At 40.8% G+C, this 17,005-nt stretch overlaps 2 protein-coding genes across 5 annotated transcripts in view; one reads left to right on the top strand and one right to left on the bottom strand.

Annotated features, from left to right (window-relative positions):
• The window catches only part of ralgps2 (Ral GEF with PH domain and SH3 binding motif 2), a 74,107-nt gene that overhangs the window by 8,609 nt on the left and 48,493 nt on the right, over window positions 1–17,005 (bottom strand). The window lies entirely within an intron of this gene.
• angptl1a (angiopoietin-like 1a) lies at window positions 20–15,955 on the top strand. The gene is made up of 6 exons (XM_068318666.1): window positions 20–2,047; window positions 9,325–9,582; window positions 9,667–10,284; window positions 13,625–13,818; window positions 14,459–14,729; window positions 14,841–15,955. The coding sequence occupies exons 2-6, from the start codon at window positions 9,393–9,395 to the stop codon at window positions 15,026–15,028; spliced, it is 1,461 nt and encodes a 486-aa protein (XP_068174767.1). The 5' UTR covers window positions 20–2,047; window positions 9,325–9,392; the 3' UTR covers window positions 15,029–15,955.

Raw genomic sequence — 17,005 nt, 5'->3', positions numbered from 1 at the left:
AAATAAAGCACAGAGAAAAAAAATGTCAGGTCACATCATCATCTCTGATGTAAATGAGTCGAGGGGCCCAGTGAGAGCCAAACAAGGACGTCTCTCTGTTGGAGGTGTTACATTTGACACCAGCAGGGAAGGCGAGTATTTTCGTTCCCACTGATTAGAAATCCAACGCAGTCACAAACAGGGCCAGATTTCACTGTGCACAGTGGAGCTGGAACTTACTGATGCAAAGGCTCTACACAAAATCTCGTATTTACATAAAACTTTCTCCAGTTTTCAAATTGTTTTTTTTTTCTTCCTCATCTATTCCCTGTGGATGAATGCTTTAAGAGGATGACTGATCATCTCTCTGGCCTTTCCAACTCCTGGCCATTCCTCTTTCACTCCCGTTTCCTCTGTCCTTGGATCTTTTTAGCAGACTTGAAGTAGAGTACTGATCTTAGTCTCTTATTACGTAAATATTAACATTAAGAGACAAGGACTAAAAGTGTTTCCCACCATTCTAAAAATGGAGATTAACAAGCTTAAGAAATGAACCAATGAGGTGACACTCAGTCCGTTCTCCCATTTCACTCAGTTTTGCTTTCACACACCAATAAAATTAGAGCCACGGAGTCATCAGGTATCTAAAAGGCCCACCCCAACATCTTCCTCTTACTTGGTAAAGGTGTTGGTGCAAACAGATTATAGATGCACATGTAATAACAGAACAAGAGAAAAAATAACCAAGTGGTAAAAGGAAAAAGGCACTAGAAAAGTTTGTCACACTACCATGTAATTTGGAATCACAGAGATTGAGACTTATAGATTAGAAGCATAATAAGAGACTCAGCTCAGAGAAGGGAGTGAAAGATGGGGAGAAAAGGAGGAAGATGGGGATCCTGAAGGCTTAACCACTGTAGCTGCTCTTAGGGAGCTTTTCAGGGATAACTGCACCTAGTCATGCACAAATCCGTATGGCCCGGAACACACACACGCACACACAAGCCAGCTCAGGGGACATGTGGTTAGGATACACAGAGGCTTTGTATGTGTTTATATGTGGTAAAAGCTGTATAAAAGGAGGATTAAGTTTGAAACCAGATGGCACGCAGGAAGACATACGGTCACCAAGTACGGATTTCTTAGCGAGGTATCTAAGAAATCATTAATTTCATCAGTACATATCTGCCCACTTCTTGTACACCTCAATGACCCGAAATAAATGAGAAAAGCAAACGACAAGATGAACTAAACAACATCATCATCTGTGGGACTTAGCTTCACTAATAAATCACTTTTATTTGCCTTCTTTGTTCTGTAGCTCTTGCAGAGGAAGCATTACAGGAAGCTGTTCAGAAACCTCAGCAGCATTATAATCAGTTTTTCCTGCTGCTAAGACAGAGAACATAAAGGGAGGGGAACTGTGGGCTGTAATCAAAGAAGGGGTCAAAGCAGCTCATGTCTGAGCCCCACACTCAGAAAAAGCACTTTATTCTTACTCTCTATTCTGTTCCATTCCAACAACCATCATGATGCTTGATGAGGATGGGAAAGTCACTGATACAGCTCCTATTCTCTTTCTGACTTTTTTTTTTTAAAATTAGTGACATCACAGGTAGGCTGGGCCACTCAAAAAAACCCAGGATAAAAAAAAGGCAATCTCTAACTCCCATACCCTAATCTACCTCTCCTCCCCTCTCTTCCTCCTTCCCCTCCCTCTTTCCCGTCTCTCCTATCCTTTGTGAAAAACTCAGGTCATCAGTTAAAAGAGCTCAGTCTGTTGAAGCAGCCGGCCCTTCAACCATGCTAGACCCTGAGCCCCGGGACTGAGTCCGCTGGGAGGAGTACTTCTCTGGAGAAGCAGGCCTTGGCAGGAAAGGAAAAAAACCCCCCAAAAACCTTAAATTGTGATTTTCAGTTGCAGGACAGACGGAGTAAGTGGAGGAGAGTACTTCAGAGGACTGGGACAAAAAAAAGAGATGAGTCCTGAGCGCTGCAGCTCAGGGAAGACACAATACAATACACAGGTGAAACTATAACTGCAGGAAAACAAAGCCCAACAAATAAGGTAAATGTTAACCCAAGTTACTCCTTCCAAATTGTGTGTGTGTGTGTGTGTGTGTGTGTGTGTGTGTGTTGGCATGACAGTGTGCATTGAGCTGAATGCTTGAGTGTAACAGCAGCTGTGGGAGCTCTGGTCGAGAGCTTTGAAAGGTTAGAACAGTTGGCTGGCTGGAGGCTCCGGCTGCAGACAGAAACATGTAGCATACATCTTGGGCTTTGAGGCCTGGGACATCCAGCCTACAGGGAAATTTAACATGTATGCACATTAAACACCAACTACTTGTCCTTTACTGTCTGGCCTACTCTGAGACCCACTGAAAGATGTTGACAGTGTGTATGTAGGGACAATACAGGGACCAATTGAAACAGGGTGTCTGGGAGTTCTGTTTCGTTCTGCTGTGGAGAGAGTGCGTTTAACATAACAAAATATAGAAAATCATTTGAATTTTAAGCCAGTTTTCTTCTGGATTTAACAGAAAGAGATAACCACAAATAGTTATCAAAAACTGTAAGAGAAACTGAATGCCTGAGAGAGAAAAAACTGAGGAGAAAGAAAACATAGGGCATTCCAGCTAAACACTTGAGGGAGGGTGAGCTGATCAGATGAAGCGATTTGAACTCTGGTGCCAGACTTGTTTATTTTTTCTTGCCTTTTAGTTTCCTAATGCAGCACCACTCCAGCCTAGCTGAAAGGCGGGGGGGGGGGGGGGGCAGGGATGACGTGGAGTTGACCCGGTGGCATTGGCTGTTATGTAAATAACATTACACCTAATGAGGTGGTAACATGATTCCCCTTGTAACATGTGGAGGTTGTGTGATCACATATTGAGATACACAAAAAATGCCATTTCTGAGTGAAGTCCTTTACACGAGATCATGTAGTGAACGGATCAACATCATCCATCAAATACTCCCCCTTCGACAAACTTTGAACTCTAACAACACCAATTTGGTCATGATTACAGCTATCTTCAAATGTTTTCATTTAAATCCTGGTCTCTTGGTGAGATGAGTGGAAAATATTCTGTTCCCTACAAATACGCATCAGTGAATGCTGTAAAAATCCTGCAAAGAGGACACAACTGAGCAGGCAAATAAAACACTTTTTTTGCCATTTCCTCATTTTTTCCTTTTTCTTCAGACTTCAAAAAACATAAATTTGCTCATTTTTCCTGTAGCATAATAAATCATCATAATACCATCAATAAATCAGCCTGTAATAGACAGTGTTCAGACTTCAGATAAAGACAGAAATGGAGCAGCTGTCAGAGTAATATCCAGAACATTCCGTGCTAGCAGGGCAGTGCTCGGCCCTTTGGTTCGCCTGATCCTCAGGTGTGTGGACGCTGGTCTGGAGAGGGTCAACCAAACAACCCAATGAGCTCACCCTCACACTGGACCAAACACGGCAGCTCGACTTCTTTTGAAGCCCTTCCGATTCCACATTCACTAAACAATACTTTGTGGTTTAGATAAAGCAAACCAGGATACCTGAGTCGGTTGGCTGCTGCCCTATCCCACCCAACCCATCACAGGCTGTCCTGTAACGCAACAGGAGACTGAGAGCATACTCAGAAAGACAACAGCCAACATATTTTCTTTATTTTTGTGGGTGATGTGCAGGCTAATGAGTAGTTTAGCTGATCTTATCAGGAAAACACAAGAAGCAGACGCACTGATTCACATACTGAACGCAGGCATACAAAATAGGATGCTATTCCACCGTGGTTAAATTTAACCACAACAGAACAAGCCAAGCGCTTTTTTTTTTCATAAAACCTGCACTATGAGCTACGAGGTTAACTGTAGTGGTGTTGGATTTGGATAAGTCTCAAACTGCAGTGCAAAGCTCAATTAAAATCGCCCTAATGAGAGCTTAGACACAGTTCAACAAACAGGTCACCATAGGGAGGAAGAGGTCAGCCAGGATGTCAGGAAAGCAAACAAGAGTAGTGGAAGCATGTAACTAAGTAGTAACCAGCAGACAGAGGCTGTGTGTTTGTGTGAGTGAGAGTTCTTCATTGTTGATCCCACTAATAGAAGGTCTGTGCAGGTTATTGTATATGCTTAAGGTGAGGTGTGAAAAGCTCAACACTGATGATTCACACCATTTGAGCAGAGAAACATTCATATAAATTCTACTTCCTCCTCATGTTTCTTGTATTCTGATTCTTCTCCAGCTGCTTATTAGAGCCCCAGAGTTCTTGGTCAGGAAAGCTTCATTTAATCAAAATTCACGAATAAACAAGGCAACAGTTTATCTTCCAGTATGAATGACAAATGACACAGATATTGAATAATATAAGATAATGTCAATTTCTGCGTTTTTGTTTTTTGTGTTATTTAAAGATGAATAATAAGTCTGTTTATGTCTAAGTTTATTCTGCCATGGGGGGAGCTAAAAGAATGAGTGTCATGGAACGACTGCAGGAGGGCATTGGAAGGTTGAAAGTCCTTATCTTGACAAAGTATGACAGAAGGAGAAGGATGTCCTTGTTTGAACTCTGTCCCCCCAGGATACCCTGGCACAAGGGTGGTGTATTTGTGCATTTATATGTTTTGTGCAAAACAGAAACAAGGGGGAAACAGTTTTTGCACAAAAGCCAATTGATTTCAGGGATTGTTGGAGGAATGGGTGTGGGGTGGCTGAGTAAAGGAAGGGTGGGGCTGTACCTTAATCCCACATATAGACCTCTGACCCCAGCATCAGCCCTTGTGTTTAGAATTTCATTAAGGAAGAAGGAAAACAGATGGGGAGCCGTTGGGCCTCAGGGAGTCTTTGGGGGCTCCCTCATCAGTAACACAGCGTCATGAAAGTACACAATTCCGTAGAAAGATAGAACCACAAGCCGCTGCTGGGCTTTTAGAGTGTGTTGTGTTCTAACCAAATGGTAATTCTTTCCTAAAGAGGATCACTTAATCCAACACAGTGTCTTAATTTTTCCACCTCAGTCACGAGTTTGGTTTCAAACTGTAGTCAACATTCTTTTCTAAACCTTTATACCTGTCTGGATTTTCCAATTAATATGCCATTTAAGTACCAGTACAGAACCAAAGTGTCTCGGAATCCAGTAGTCTTTAGGTTTTACAGCCTTGACCCTAAAGCCAACTGTTTTAGCAAGCTCATCACATTGTTGAACCAGAATAACTCACTATAGGAAATGGACAATGAGCCAGATCCCATCTGGATGATGGATCTGGCGGGATGGATCTTAACTTCTCACCATCATGGGCTCCAGTTCATAATTCCTATTTGACATATGCAAGAACAGTTCAGTGCACTCAAGTAACTGTACTAGAATGTTATCAATCTCATGCTGAAGACACCTTATGTGATGCACTTAGTGTTTGAGTCTATTGTGCATTGTGGAGAATGGGCTCTAAGGCCCCAAAGGTGAGATTTCCTGCATGACTGTTAAACTTGACTGTGTCTTGATTTTAGTTGTTAGTTTTTGGCTGTACATCTTGAACAAAGTAGTGTGACAGACAAGTTTAATAAATACTGTAGTATAGTGACGTTAATGGGATTGATAATATAGTTTGCCAACATTCTGTAGAGTTTATACCAGTTGTCTTTTTATGTAGGTTAACTTGGATTGGAACTCAGAATAATGTTTCACAAAGGTGTTTGCCAATACGGTAGACACTGAGGAACCCAAAGCCACTAGTGTGACATAAAGTTGTCTCTCTGAGGACATGACCTACATCCATTATGCTGTTCAATCAATGAGACAAAACAAACATGTCCGGCCTTTCAACAACGCACACAATCGTCATGCTCCACAAGTAGGTGACACTTTTCCCTGACGACGTGCAAAAAAATAGTTATTCGTGCACAGCAATAGTAACCATTCATGTACAACACTGGCCAATGAACAGAACAAGTGATATTAACAACGAGCATTTACAGTACAGGAAGACAGTTTGATCAATGGGCTGAAGCAATGAAATGATTATGTCTAAAGTGAATATGATTCCCAGTTGAACTAGATATGTGGTGAGAATGGAGCACAGGAAGTCGGATACGTAAAAATGCAGTAAACTCAGACAGAAATAGGGAAAGACTGAGGATAATGTCAAACAATTAGAATGCCAAAGTCAAATGGCTGCTGAATTCTAATAAGCATTAGTGGGGTGAGATCCCAGCAGTGCACCCAGAAAGACTTATGGAGCTCACCACTGTTTACTAAACACAAAGCAAACACAGTTAGAGGCCTTCTACTAATCCTCCGTTACACGTGATAAAACACACGAGCTGTTTCTCAGTACAGTTGGGCCAAAAAGAAATGAATCCTGTTTATATAGAGAACTAAATTAGTTTTAATTATAATCATTAGCTGTACTGCTTGCAATTGTTTATTGTTTTCATGTTTGTGCAATCTGGGACTTAAGTGATTCCGCTGTAACCTAAAGACCGGGAGAGAAAACAAGGAACAAGAAAAAGTCATTAGATGGAATGAAAAGGGTATAGAAAAGAGTCCAGAGCTGTGAAAACTACAGACAAGATGTAATAAGTTTTATTTATGATACCAGATTAGGTCAGGAAAAAGAGCCATGACCTCTTTTCTGTTAGTTCCTTGTAAATTTGAACCACTGCCAGTATCTGTTCATTGTTGCAGATTTTTTTAAATTTATTTTGTGACCTGAAGCAATGTGTCAATGCCTTTGTACCAAATGAAATCACGTTTAAATTCAAGAGTGCAAATTTTGTTCATTCCCGGAAAGTGCTGGGAACTAAAAGTCTACTCATAAGGTGAGCTAAATAGAATAATGTATATTAATATAGGTTTTATTGTCCATAAAAAATGAGTCAGAGCAGCCAAAACACCATTTTTCTAGGTAATCTATTTCTATTTCTCTGAAGTTGAGTGCATTGAAGGGCTGTTAGAATGAAGAAGGTATTGTCTGATGATTGTGTGCATCATAAACTGGAACAGACAGACTGCCCACAGTCATGCTCTCACATAGGCTTTCTATCGAGTGTGTAAAATGGACAACGTAGATTGATTCTGCAGGCAGTTCTTTAAAGAGGTCAACACCTCCTTAAGCTGAAGAGGCGAGACATCACAGAGCGAGAGGAGAGGGCGAGCGATGCCAAAGAGTTCAGCAGCTGTCTGCGGAGGCGTTTGAACTCAAATGTGTTTTCCGCTCAATAACAACTATGTCTCTTGAGTACTTCAGTGGCATTAAGCTTTGGTCTATCGGGGTTTTAAAAACGAGTCGCTCTGCTTGTTCTGAGACACACTGTCAACCTTTTACCTTCACGACACACTGGTGAACATGTTCCCTGGAATGTCTTTCATATGCTGTGGTTCAATGAAAGATACAAAGCCCCTCATACTCAGAGCTCCCACCATCACCACAGGAGGAAATCAGGCACCAGGAGACAGGAAAGAGAGAGGAAAGAAAGGCAGAGAAGAAAACTTGCGTCAAGAATGAGGCGTAAGTTTTCTCTACATGAAGGGGGTGATGGAGGATGGATGAGCTGCAGTATTACTAGGTATTACTGTAGGTGACACTGAACATGAACATTTTATTACAGTGGTAGAATTTTGCTCAAGTGGCAGAATGTCAGATTTCCTGCACAAGTAAAATGACATCGCACTGGAGACATACAATGCCTGAGTTCCAGAGAGTTCAAATGAAAAGGTGTGCGCTTCCCTGTATGAGCACTGTATTTTTTAGGTTTATGCATGGATAAACAAAACCAGAAAACAGCAGGGATGAGAGAAAGGCGAGGGAGTACCAGCAGTCGGTGCTCAACTTGATAAAGCTTTGGACAGCTCTGGTCAATCTGCTTTCCTGCCTTCATCCCACACCTCTTTCAAGTGAAACACAAATACTAGCTCAAACTAAACATTCATGTTGTATGGAGCCATATGGAGCAGTGAGCATATTTAACCAGTCTCACAGGAAACTGACTGGACCCAGGGGGCTATGTGTTTTACTGAAGAGGGGCAACTGTGCAAGTCGGCAAGACTGTTTTAGGCCACATTAAGCTCAGAGCTCTCGCGAGGGAAGGTTTTTAACCCTTTCAGAGACTTTTTGAAAAAATCCATTTATGAGTATTGATAAAGACATAAAAATGGAAGTATTTTAGAGGCTACGTTTAGATTGAATGTTTCCTTTTACTGATCCACTTAGTACATTTTGTCTTGTGCTTTATTCACAAGTTTAATCATCCATGGTTTCAAGTCTTCATTTCTCTTTTATTCAGTAAGCTGGCCTGTTCTGCTTGTGTTCATGTCTGTCAATCAGAACTTTGTCACATTGGTATTAATAACTACACCAAAAAATGTAATTGTTACTATATTATTAAGTGTGAAGATAAACCAAACTTCAGGTAACAAATGAGACAAGTGCTTATCACGTAACATTACACGATGCTAAGATAATAAATGAATAATTGTTGAAACGAAGCAGAGGATTAAGGGAGATAGAAAATCAATGCCACAAATAGTCAAAAAATGTGAAAGCGGTTCAATTAAACCATGTTATTAAAAAATAAACCGGCTTACACCAAACACCTTATTCATTGTTAGCCAGTCCTGTAGGCTGCAAGTTGTTTACATGAAAATATTTCCATACTTGACCCAATATTGAAACTAGTGATATACTCTATTTGCTCTACATGAGCTGTAACCTGAGTTCGGGAAATAAATCATCCATTTGGCTCTTCTCAGTTATTAGACCATCTGCCTGTGTTTACTAAGGGGCAGTACGGTTTAGGTGCAAAAACTAAAGTATGATTTAGAAACTATAAATCAAAATATATTCTAATGGTCAAAACTCTGAATAGTTCCTGGATTTGTGAGACATTTGTAACAAGGTCTTTAGAATTATTCATGCATTTAAAAAAGATCATTTGGGCACATACAAGCCAGCAGAGTATGGATTTGTTAGGGAAAAAATAAAGTCATACCTCAAGTAATAAAGACAAAGTAAGAGTAAGGGCAGATACCAAAAATAAAGCAGAGCTCTTTGCAGGGGGGAAACCAACAGGACCCTGGAAAATGGAGTGTCTGTCAGCAGGAGAACAGACAGAAAGCAGATCTTATCCCTTGGGCTACAAAGCAAATATGTTCCCTGTATCAATCTTTTGAAACAAACAATCCTATGTGAAATAATGAACTGACAACACCACTACTGCATATGTGGAGAACAGATTGTGAATATTTTGGGGGAAAAATGTCAAGGAAGTAGGTTCCTTTGTTTTGAAAAAGCATACAGTAGTTTTCTTGCCATTAACATCTCAAATCTTAAGATGTTTAATTTTTGCAGGGAAGCCTGTGGGAATTGGAAGGGGCTGCCAGTAGCTGTTCATCCACTCGTCTAACCAGCTAGCAGCAATGCAGGGGTTTCTATGGAGCCTGTGCACTCTGCTTTCCCTCTCCCTCTGGGAGGAAAGCTACTGCAGGAGCTCCAGGGAAGCCCAGAGGACCAAACAGACTCCAGTCTACAGAAGTAAAAGAGCCCCCCTCAACCACGATGGCAAAAAATGTTCCTACACCTTTCTTGTACCAGAGCAGAGAATCACAGGTTTGAATTATATGGCTGCATTAAAATAACCAGAAAAAAAACCCTACATTGTGAAAAACTCAAATAACTCATGTCTGTCACCAGGTCCAATCTGTGCCAGCACCAAAGGCCCTGAACCAGACAAGGACAGAGTGACCCGTATGGATATTGCAGATGTACGGGATGTTCTCAGTAAACAGAGGCGAGAGATTGACATGCTCCAGATGGTGGTCGATGTCGATGGTAATTTGGTAAATGAGATGAAACTGCTGCGAAAGGAGAGCAGAAACATGAACTCTAGGGTGACCCAGCTCTATATGCAGCTGCTGCATGAGATCATCAGGAAAAGAGACAACACTCTGGAGATGGCCCAGCTGGAGAACAGAGTCCTCAATGTGACCTCTGAGATGATGCGACTGGCTTCAAGGTACAAGGACCTGGAGGCTCGGTTCGCCACCATGGCTGGGGTTGTCAACAACCAGTCCGTTCTCATCTCTGCACTGGAGGAGCAGTGTCTGAGAACGCTGGGACGCAGTGAGCTTCCTGTCGTCCCCCCGCTGGTACAGGTGGTACCACAGAATTTACCAGTGAACAACCGTTTCACCAACGAGATACAGAGGGACAATAACAACAGGGGATTTTCAAGAGGATCCCGGATGAACGTCCCTACGGCAAGTCCGTTTGGAATTCATCCTCCACCACAGGGAACACTTACATCAGATGGTATGTACCAATTTTAAAGCAGCGGGTTGATGAGAAAATGAATGGCCAATGCTGTTGTCTCCAATGACCCAATGAGTTTTTAGGAGGAAGTTAAGCACAAACAATATGTTCTTTTACGTAACTAAGACTGAAGTGAAATTACCCCAGGCCTGTAATTATAATGTGATCTCAACGGTCTTTTGCTGAGGCACAGTTGGCTCAAAACTGGCATGCTGCAGAGGCAATGAAATCATAAATTCTTGCGATTCCCTCTTGGCTGTCTGTACTGGATGCACTGCAGTGAACATATGTGATAAATTAGAAGACTGCAGATTTGGCTTATTTAAATGGCATTAGAAGGACTTCAGAGAGCAGGAATATGTATGTGTACTGCAAGGCATTTTTTTCTCCCTGTAAGATTTACATCCAGTCTATGAAAGAAATAAAGGAAGAGTCAAATGCAAGAAAACTGGCCACGCTAATAAACCCACATAAAACCAGAAAATCAGAACATGCTCTTTGCAAGTTTTTCACTAATTCTGACATCAAATGGAAATCTCTGCAAAATGAAGTCTAATTCAGAATAGTTAAGTGCCGTTATATTTTGACTGACAAGGGTCGTCCAAACACATGTTGAAATGGATGAAATCATTTATAATATCCTTCTGACCTGAGTTAGAGAAAATGGGAACAAAATGACATTAATGAAATGTGACCAGTGATTTTGTAGAATAAGGCTCATATTGAACAGGTGAAGTGTTTAACACTTTTCATCTGGTTTAAAAGGTTTAGTTTAGTCATTAAAATCATGCTATTTGCCATGACAGAAAACTGGATCAATCATCTAATAAGCATGTCAGATTTAGCTCTTAATTCATGCAATTTACAGTTAAACATCAGCTAGCAGTTCATAAGTTAATTAAATATTACTACAAAACAAAAGTTAACGTTAAAGTTTGGAATGTCTTCAAAACTGCAATATTTCTTTCACGTTTTATCTGCAGTTATTACATACAGTGATGTGAAGTACATACTCATTTCAAAATATCTATTGCTTTGTTTTTTGTGTTACGTATGTTAAAATCAACTTATTCTTAGTAGCTGCATCACAGAATAAATTCTTTAGTCTATTATTGAAACATCTCTCTAAGATCCTTTTGTTTTAATAGCTAATATCATTCTTTCGCAGAACATTTTCTGATCTTCATGAGACATTTGTGGCAAATTTCTGGTGATAACTTCCGAGTTATCCTGTGAATAATTTAAACAAGATTTGATTTCATTTTCATTTAAACTGTCATTATGAAATATACGTGGATGTATGTGTGCATTTCTCCAGAGCAGTATCTGTCAAAATCTGGACGAAAAACGAGTGATACTCAGTAGAATGCATATCTGTGTCAAGGTTGAATAAACTGGTATATGTTTATGTTCCCTGGCCTATGACCAACAATTTAAACTTTTTGCAAATCAGTTCAGTATGCCCCATCTCACACTGCTAGAGGGTTGGAAAGAGTAACACTGGGCCCATGCCTAGCTATCAAAAAATCCTGCTGACAAGCAAACCGAACAATAGACACAATGAGTAACCCTTCCGTCAACTACCAAGTAAGCAATGGCTGTTTCGGTGTAGGTTCAATACTACGATAAATACACATTGCCTGCCTACATTTTGATATAGTCAAGCCCTACAAAACATGGTTTAAAGATCTGATTTTTAACGTCATTTCTTTGGCACTGTTATAAGAAAGTAACAAGAATATGACAAATGAAATGAGGGGAATGAGTTAGAGATCCTCTTTACCGTATACTCTGATGAATAACTTCACGAGTTGGACTGGGGTAATTTAGAGATCTCTGCTGCACCATTACTCTGAGTTCCTATGTGTGTGTCAACTCACCTGAGAAAACCTTCCATAGACCTTAAACCCTGGAGGCCCTTACAGAATGCTGGTGTTCTCATTAGTTTAATATACATTCTCTCCAGGGAGACTGAGAAAATAATGCTGGAATTTTACCTTTTAGCGCAGTACTACCACAAGGCTCCATTTGATAAATAGAGGTTAAAATTCAAATAACTTAAGCATGCATATGCATGTTTCTGCGACTTCAGACAGTGAGATATTTGGATGCTCTGAGCAAAAGGACATATTTTCCGAAGTATGTCTCCATGGGGAAGAGATTCTTTTCCTACTCTCTCTCTCTCTACTTTTCACTTATACGGTGTTGAGAGTTTCAGGACTGATGGTGATGGCTTTAGCATATGCGTGAAACAAAAACGCAGTTTTAAACTGCAGTATTTGGTATTTATTCATGGTTCTACAACAAGGATGAATTAATAGGAATCAACAGTATGTTAAATGGTTAAAGAGTAATTATAAAAATAGCTCTGTCATCCCAAACAAAAATGGTATCAGATTCAGCACCTCCAGATAAACCGGTAAATATATGTGTACGCTGGATTATTCTTCCTGCCGCAGACCAGCTAAATTTTACTTCCGCTTGGCTACAATGGCAAACTTGAAAACACTCTCGGATGCTAACAGTTTAGCTGCCATACCTCTTCACCAATAACCAAACAAAAAACAAAACTGAGGTGGGCCACAGACACTCTTTTTGAGGTCAGAATGTGACAGCTCTCCAAAAGCAGCAAAATTTGTTGTAGTAAATATTTTGGTTGACTGACTTTGCTCTTTCATGTTTTTTAACACCTTGTTGCTCCAAGGTTTAGTGGAACCATTATTGTGGGTGTATAATGTAATCACAATGATCAAATATTATACCCCAAACACTGCTGCACATCAATATTGATATGAAATGGATATATGGCTATTGAATGTGAACAATACCACTGGAAGCTTTTGAAAAAAAGAACATCAAATCAGAATTACCAACCCAATAATAATAATCCACCTTTAATAGTCCACACAATGGGGAAATTATGTTTTCCTCTCCAGTTTTCTGTACATGCATATATACATATGTGTTAGTCGGCATACACACACAAACATTGTACACAGGCCCCTGAACACAACACACACTAGGGGCCTGTAGGCATGCAGTTAATAACAAGGAGTACAGGGAGGTGGAGGGACGGGTCGCAACTTCGGGGGTACGCCCCAATGAGCAGCTTGTAGGGGGGGCGGCGCCTTGCTCAAGGGCGCCTCGGCAGTGGCTGGGAGGTGAGCGACACCTCCCACTGTCAGCTCACACTCCGAAGATGTCTGGCTGGAGCGGGAATCGAACCGCCGATGGCTAGGCGCTGTCTGGTTCCAAGACGTCCGCTCTACCGCTGAGCCACTGCCGCCCCATTACTCAATCATTACTCATTTAATTTTTTTCTCCTCGTTTTCAACCACAGGCCCCTTCAGGGACTGTTACCAAGTGCGACGGGCAGGCCACACCACGAGTGGGATGTACCTGCTCAAGACTGACGGCAGCGATCGCTTGATCCAAGCCTGGTGTGAACACGGCCTTGACAATGGAGGATGGACGGTTTTGCAAAGGAGGAAAGATGGCTCTGTTAACTTCTTCCGAAACTGGGAGAATTACAAGGTATGAGGGAACTCATTCATTAAGACAAACACTGCTCATACCTCTGGTGGTTTAGTGTTATTAATGGATTCTTGCAAATGGAATTAGGAGCACTAGATGGGGCTATAGTAGTCTGTTTTTTCCAAAGATGTTTTATGTGGTGGATCATTTCAAGGACATAGTGACAATTTCAGAATGACAGAAGACTGTATATGACAAAAGCTTGTAAAAAAGTTACATACTGAAGCGAAAACCTGAGACCAAACGTTTATATCTGTTAGTTCAAGGAAACACATTAAGCAGGAGATATAACAATATTTGAAGCTCTCTTTTTCCACTTCCTCTGAAACCTGTCTCAGCAGTTCATTTTGGAGTCACTCTACAAACACTTGTTCAGCTTAGCTGTGAATTTCCTAGCTCCATATTGACAGCCAAGAGCTGTAGCCAGGAATCTACAGACACATATACACAATCAAATCTGCATTGGGCTGAGAAGGAAAAATAGATCCCTTCAGACTTTTTCTGAAGGGAGAATTGAGACGTGATCCAAGTTCTGACAGAGCAAAGACAGGACAGGGATGAAGGGACATTATTTTTGGAAACAAAAAAGAAAATCTGTAAGAGAATTCTAACAGAATACACTGGTGCTTGTCCCTTACAGAGAGGCTTTGGAAACATAGATGGTGAACACTGGCTTGGACTGGACAACATCTACAACCTGGGGAAACAAGGTGACTATAGGCTGATGATAGAGCTGGAGGACTGGACGGGAAAAAAGGTGTATGCCGAATACAGCAGCTTCCGCTTGGAGTCAGAGAGTGAGGGCTACCGTCTCAGGTTGGGCACCTACCAGGGCAACGCAGGCAACTCCTTCATCAGTCACAATGGCAAACAATTCACCACACTCGATCGTGACAAGGACGCGTTCTCAGGTAGGGGCCATGTTAGATGAAACCCAAATGCTTTCTGACCTACAATATTAGAAGTCTAACGACAACTTTCCATCTTTCCACATTGCCCCATGATGTATCCCTCTCCCTTAGGTAACTGTGCCCACTTCCATAAGGGTGGCTGGTGGTACAATGCTTGCGGACAGACCAACCTGAATGGTGTATGGTACAGTGGGGGCATCTATCGCAGCAAATTCCAGGATGGAATCTTTTGGGCAGACTATGGAGGTGGTTTCTACTCCCTCAAGACAGTCCGCCTCATGATCCGACCAATTGACTAAAACCTCATATTGTGACGCCCTTCCTCATCTTTACCTTTCCATAAACAAATACTGAAAAGGCAGAGCCTGGGTCCCTGCTATCGTACAACAGTACCGTGTAAAGTACAAAGGAGAAAGAGAGGGTGGCATTTGTTTATGGCCAGACAATTGAGATTCAGACAGTCTGAACACTGACACAAGTTCATTTAATCTGATGCCATTAACCCTCCTCGAGTGACTGCTCTCCTCAGCCTTTCCATCTGGAAAGTAATGGTCCTAAGAGTTCTCTGGAACCATTTCATATTATTAGTGTCCTATCTTACTCATGCTGAAACTGCATATGTAATAAAGGGAAATGGTCATTTAAGACAAGCATGAAAATCCCTCTGAGCAGCTAACAGACTTGTTGAAAAGGATGTTGTCCGTACCAAAGGATTCTGGATGTACTGGAATGTTTGAAACAATACAGTATAAAGACATATTGACAGAATATGTGAGAAAATTTAGATGACATGGTTGTTAAACAGTCTGCTTGTTTCCGGATTTTTTCGTCTGGATTTCTGGGGGTTACTTCATCCACAGGAAATGAATTCATGCACCAATGTATTTGTCCGAGGAGCCCGTGGCTGAGCTGGCTTTGCTATGTAAATATCTCTGCCTTTATTTGTGAAAGGTAATTTAAAAGGTGTGATTTTACTCAGGCCAAATGTTCATGTTGTCTCCATTATTTGTTATTTATCATTGTATTTATAGCAACATTAGGCTTGACCAATTTATGTCTGCCTTGTAATGACAGAAACCCTAATATGTTTATCCCATGTAGAGATACAATTAACACTTGAACAAAAGAATACAAATCCAGAGTGGATGTCTGACTTGGGAATGGAGAAAATGTGACATGCACAAACTGTTTTTATCCAAGTCAAATTAAATTCTTTTGTAAACATTTTCCTTGTCACCCAGCTCACTTTAATGACATTATGGCAATGCAAATCTTGAAATATTAGTCGTAAAGGAAAGGAAGCCACACGTTAATGCATTTGGTTCAAAAGCAATAACACTATTTATCATGGCTGAATTGAAAATGTTACTATTTAAGCTTTAAGGAAGTTGGCCGAATAAAAATTAGCAGTGACCCTATTGAGCAAACATTAAAAATCACATTTTGGATATAAAAGAAAGTGAATACAGTGGTACCTCTACTTATAAAATTAATTGGTTCCGGAAGAAATTATGTAAGTAGAAAATTATGTAACTAGAGTTTGTGTAGAGTAGTGTTTTCCATGCAAATGCCCTAATCCGTTCCAAGCCCACAAAAATTCCAACATAAATGTTTTATAAAGCATAAAAATGCATCAAAACATGTAACAAATACATGTTACGATTAGATTATTGCACAATAAATGAGAGTTTGTGCAAAACGTAAAAAAAACAAAGAATTGAGTAAAGAATAATAATGACGGTCATTTCCCTTTTAACAGCTGTCCTCATTGTTTTTTTGCCCTCTTTGGTTCATGCGCTCCTATCTCACGATGCCGAACAACAGAGTGAATTCCAGTCCTCCTTTTGAACTTCTCCAACCACCCATGCAATGCCTTAAACTCCTTAAACTTCCTTTTGTTTTAATAACGTGGCGATTGTAGATTTTTGCCCATATTCTTTGACGAGATCAACCAAAACGATCCCTTTCTCATGCTTTCTATGATCTCTTACTTTGTTTGTACGGACAAAAAAAACTCTTTTCTCCGTCACTTTCTTGGGGTCCATAGCGAATACATACTGACAAAGTTATTATATTTGCGCAAAACTATCAGACTACCTCATGGGTCGAGTGCCGAATGCCGAGACACTCCATAAACACCGTTCTAGTTCCACACAGAGTTTGAGTGGCATCCCTCTTAGCCAATGGAATGCCAGGAAGATATGTAATAGGTAATAGCCAATGGCAGAGCAGCTATGAGAATGTTGCATTCACGAACCTGTGGGAGATTCGACTAT

This window comes from Antennarius striatus, chromosome 7 (assembly GCF_040054535.1).
Source record: "Antennarius striatus isolate MH-2024 chromosome 7, ASM4005453v1, whole genome shotgun sequence".
In the NCBI taxonomy this organism is placed as follows: Eukaryota; Metazoa; Chordata; class Actinopteri; order Lophiiformes; family Antennariidae; genus Antennarius; species Antennarius striatus.
The sequence above is the reverse complement of the archived record's forward strand: the minus strand, read 5'-3'. Positions and strand labels throughout refer to the sequence as shown.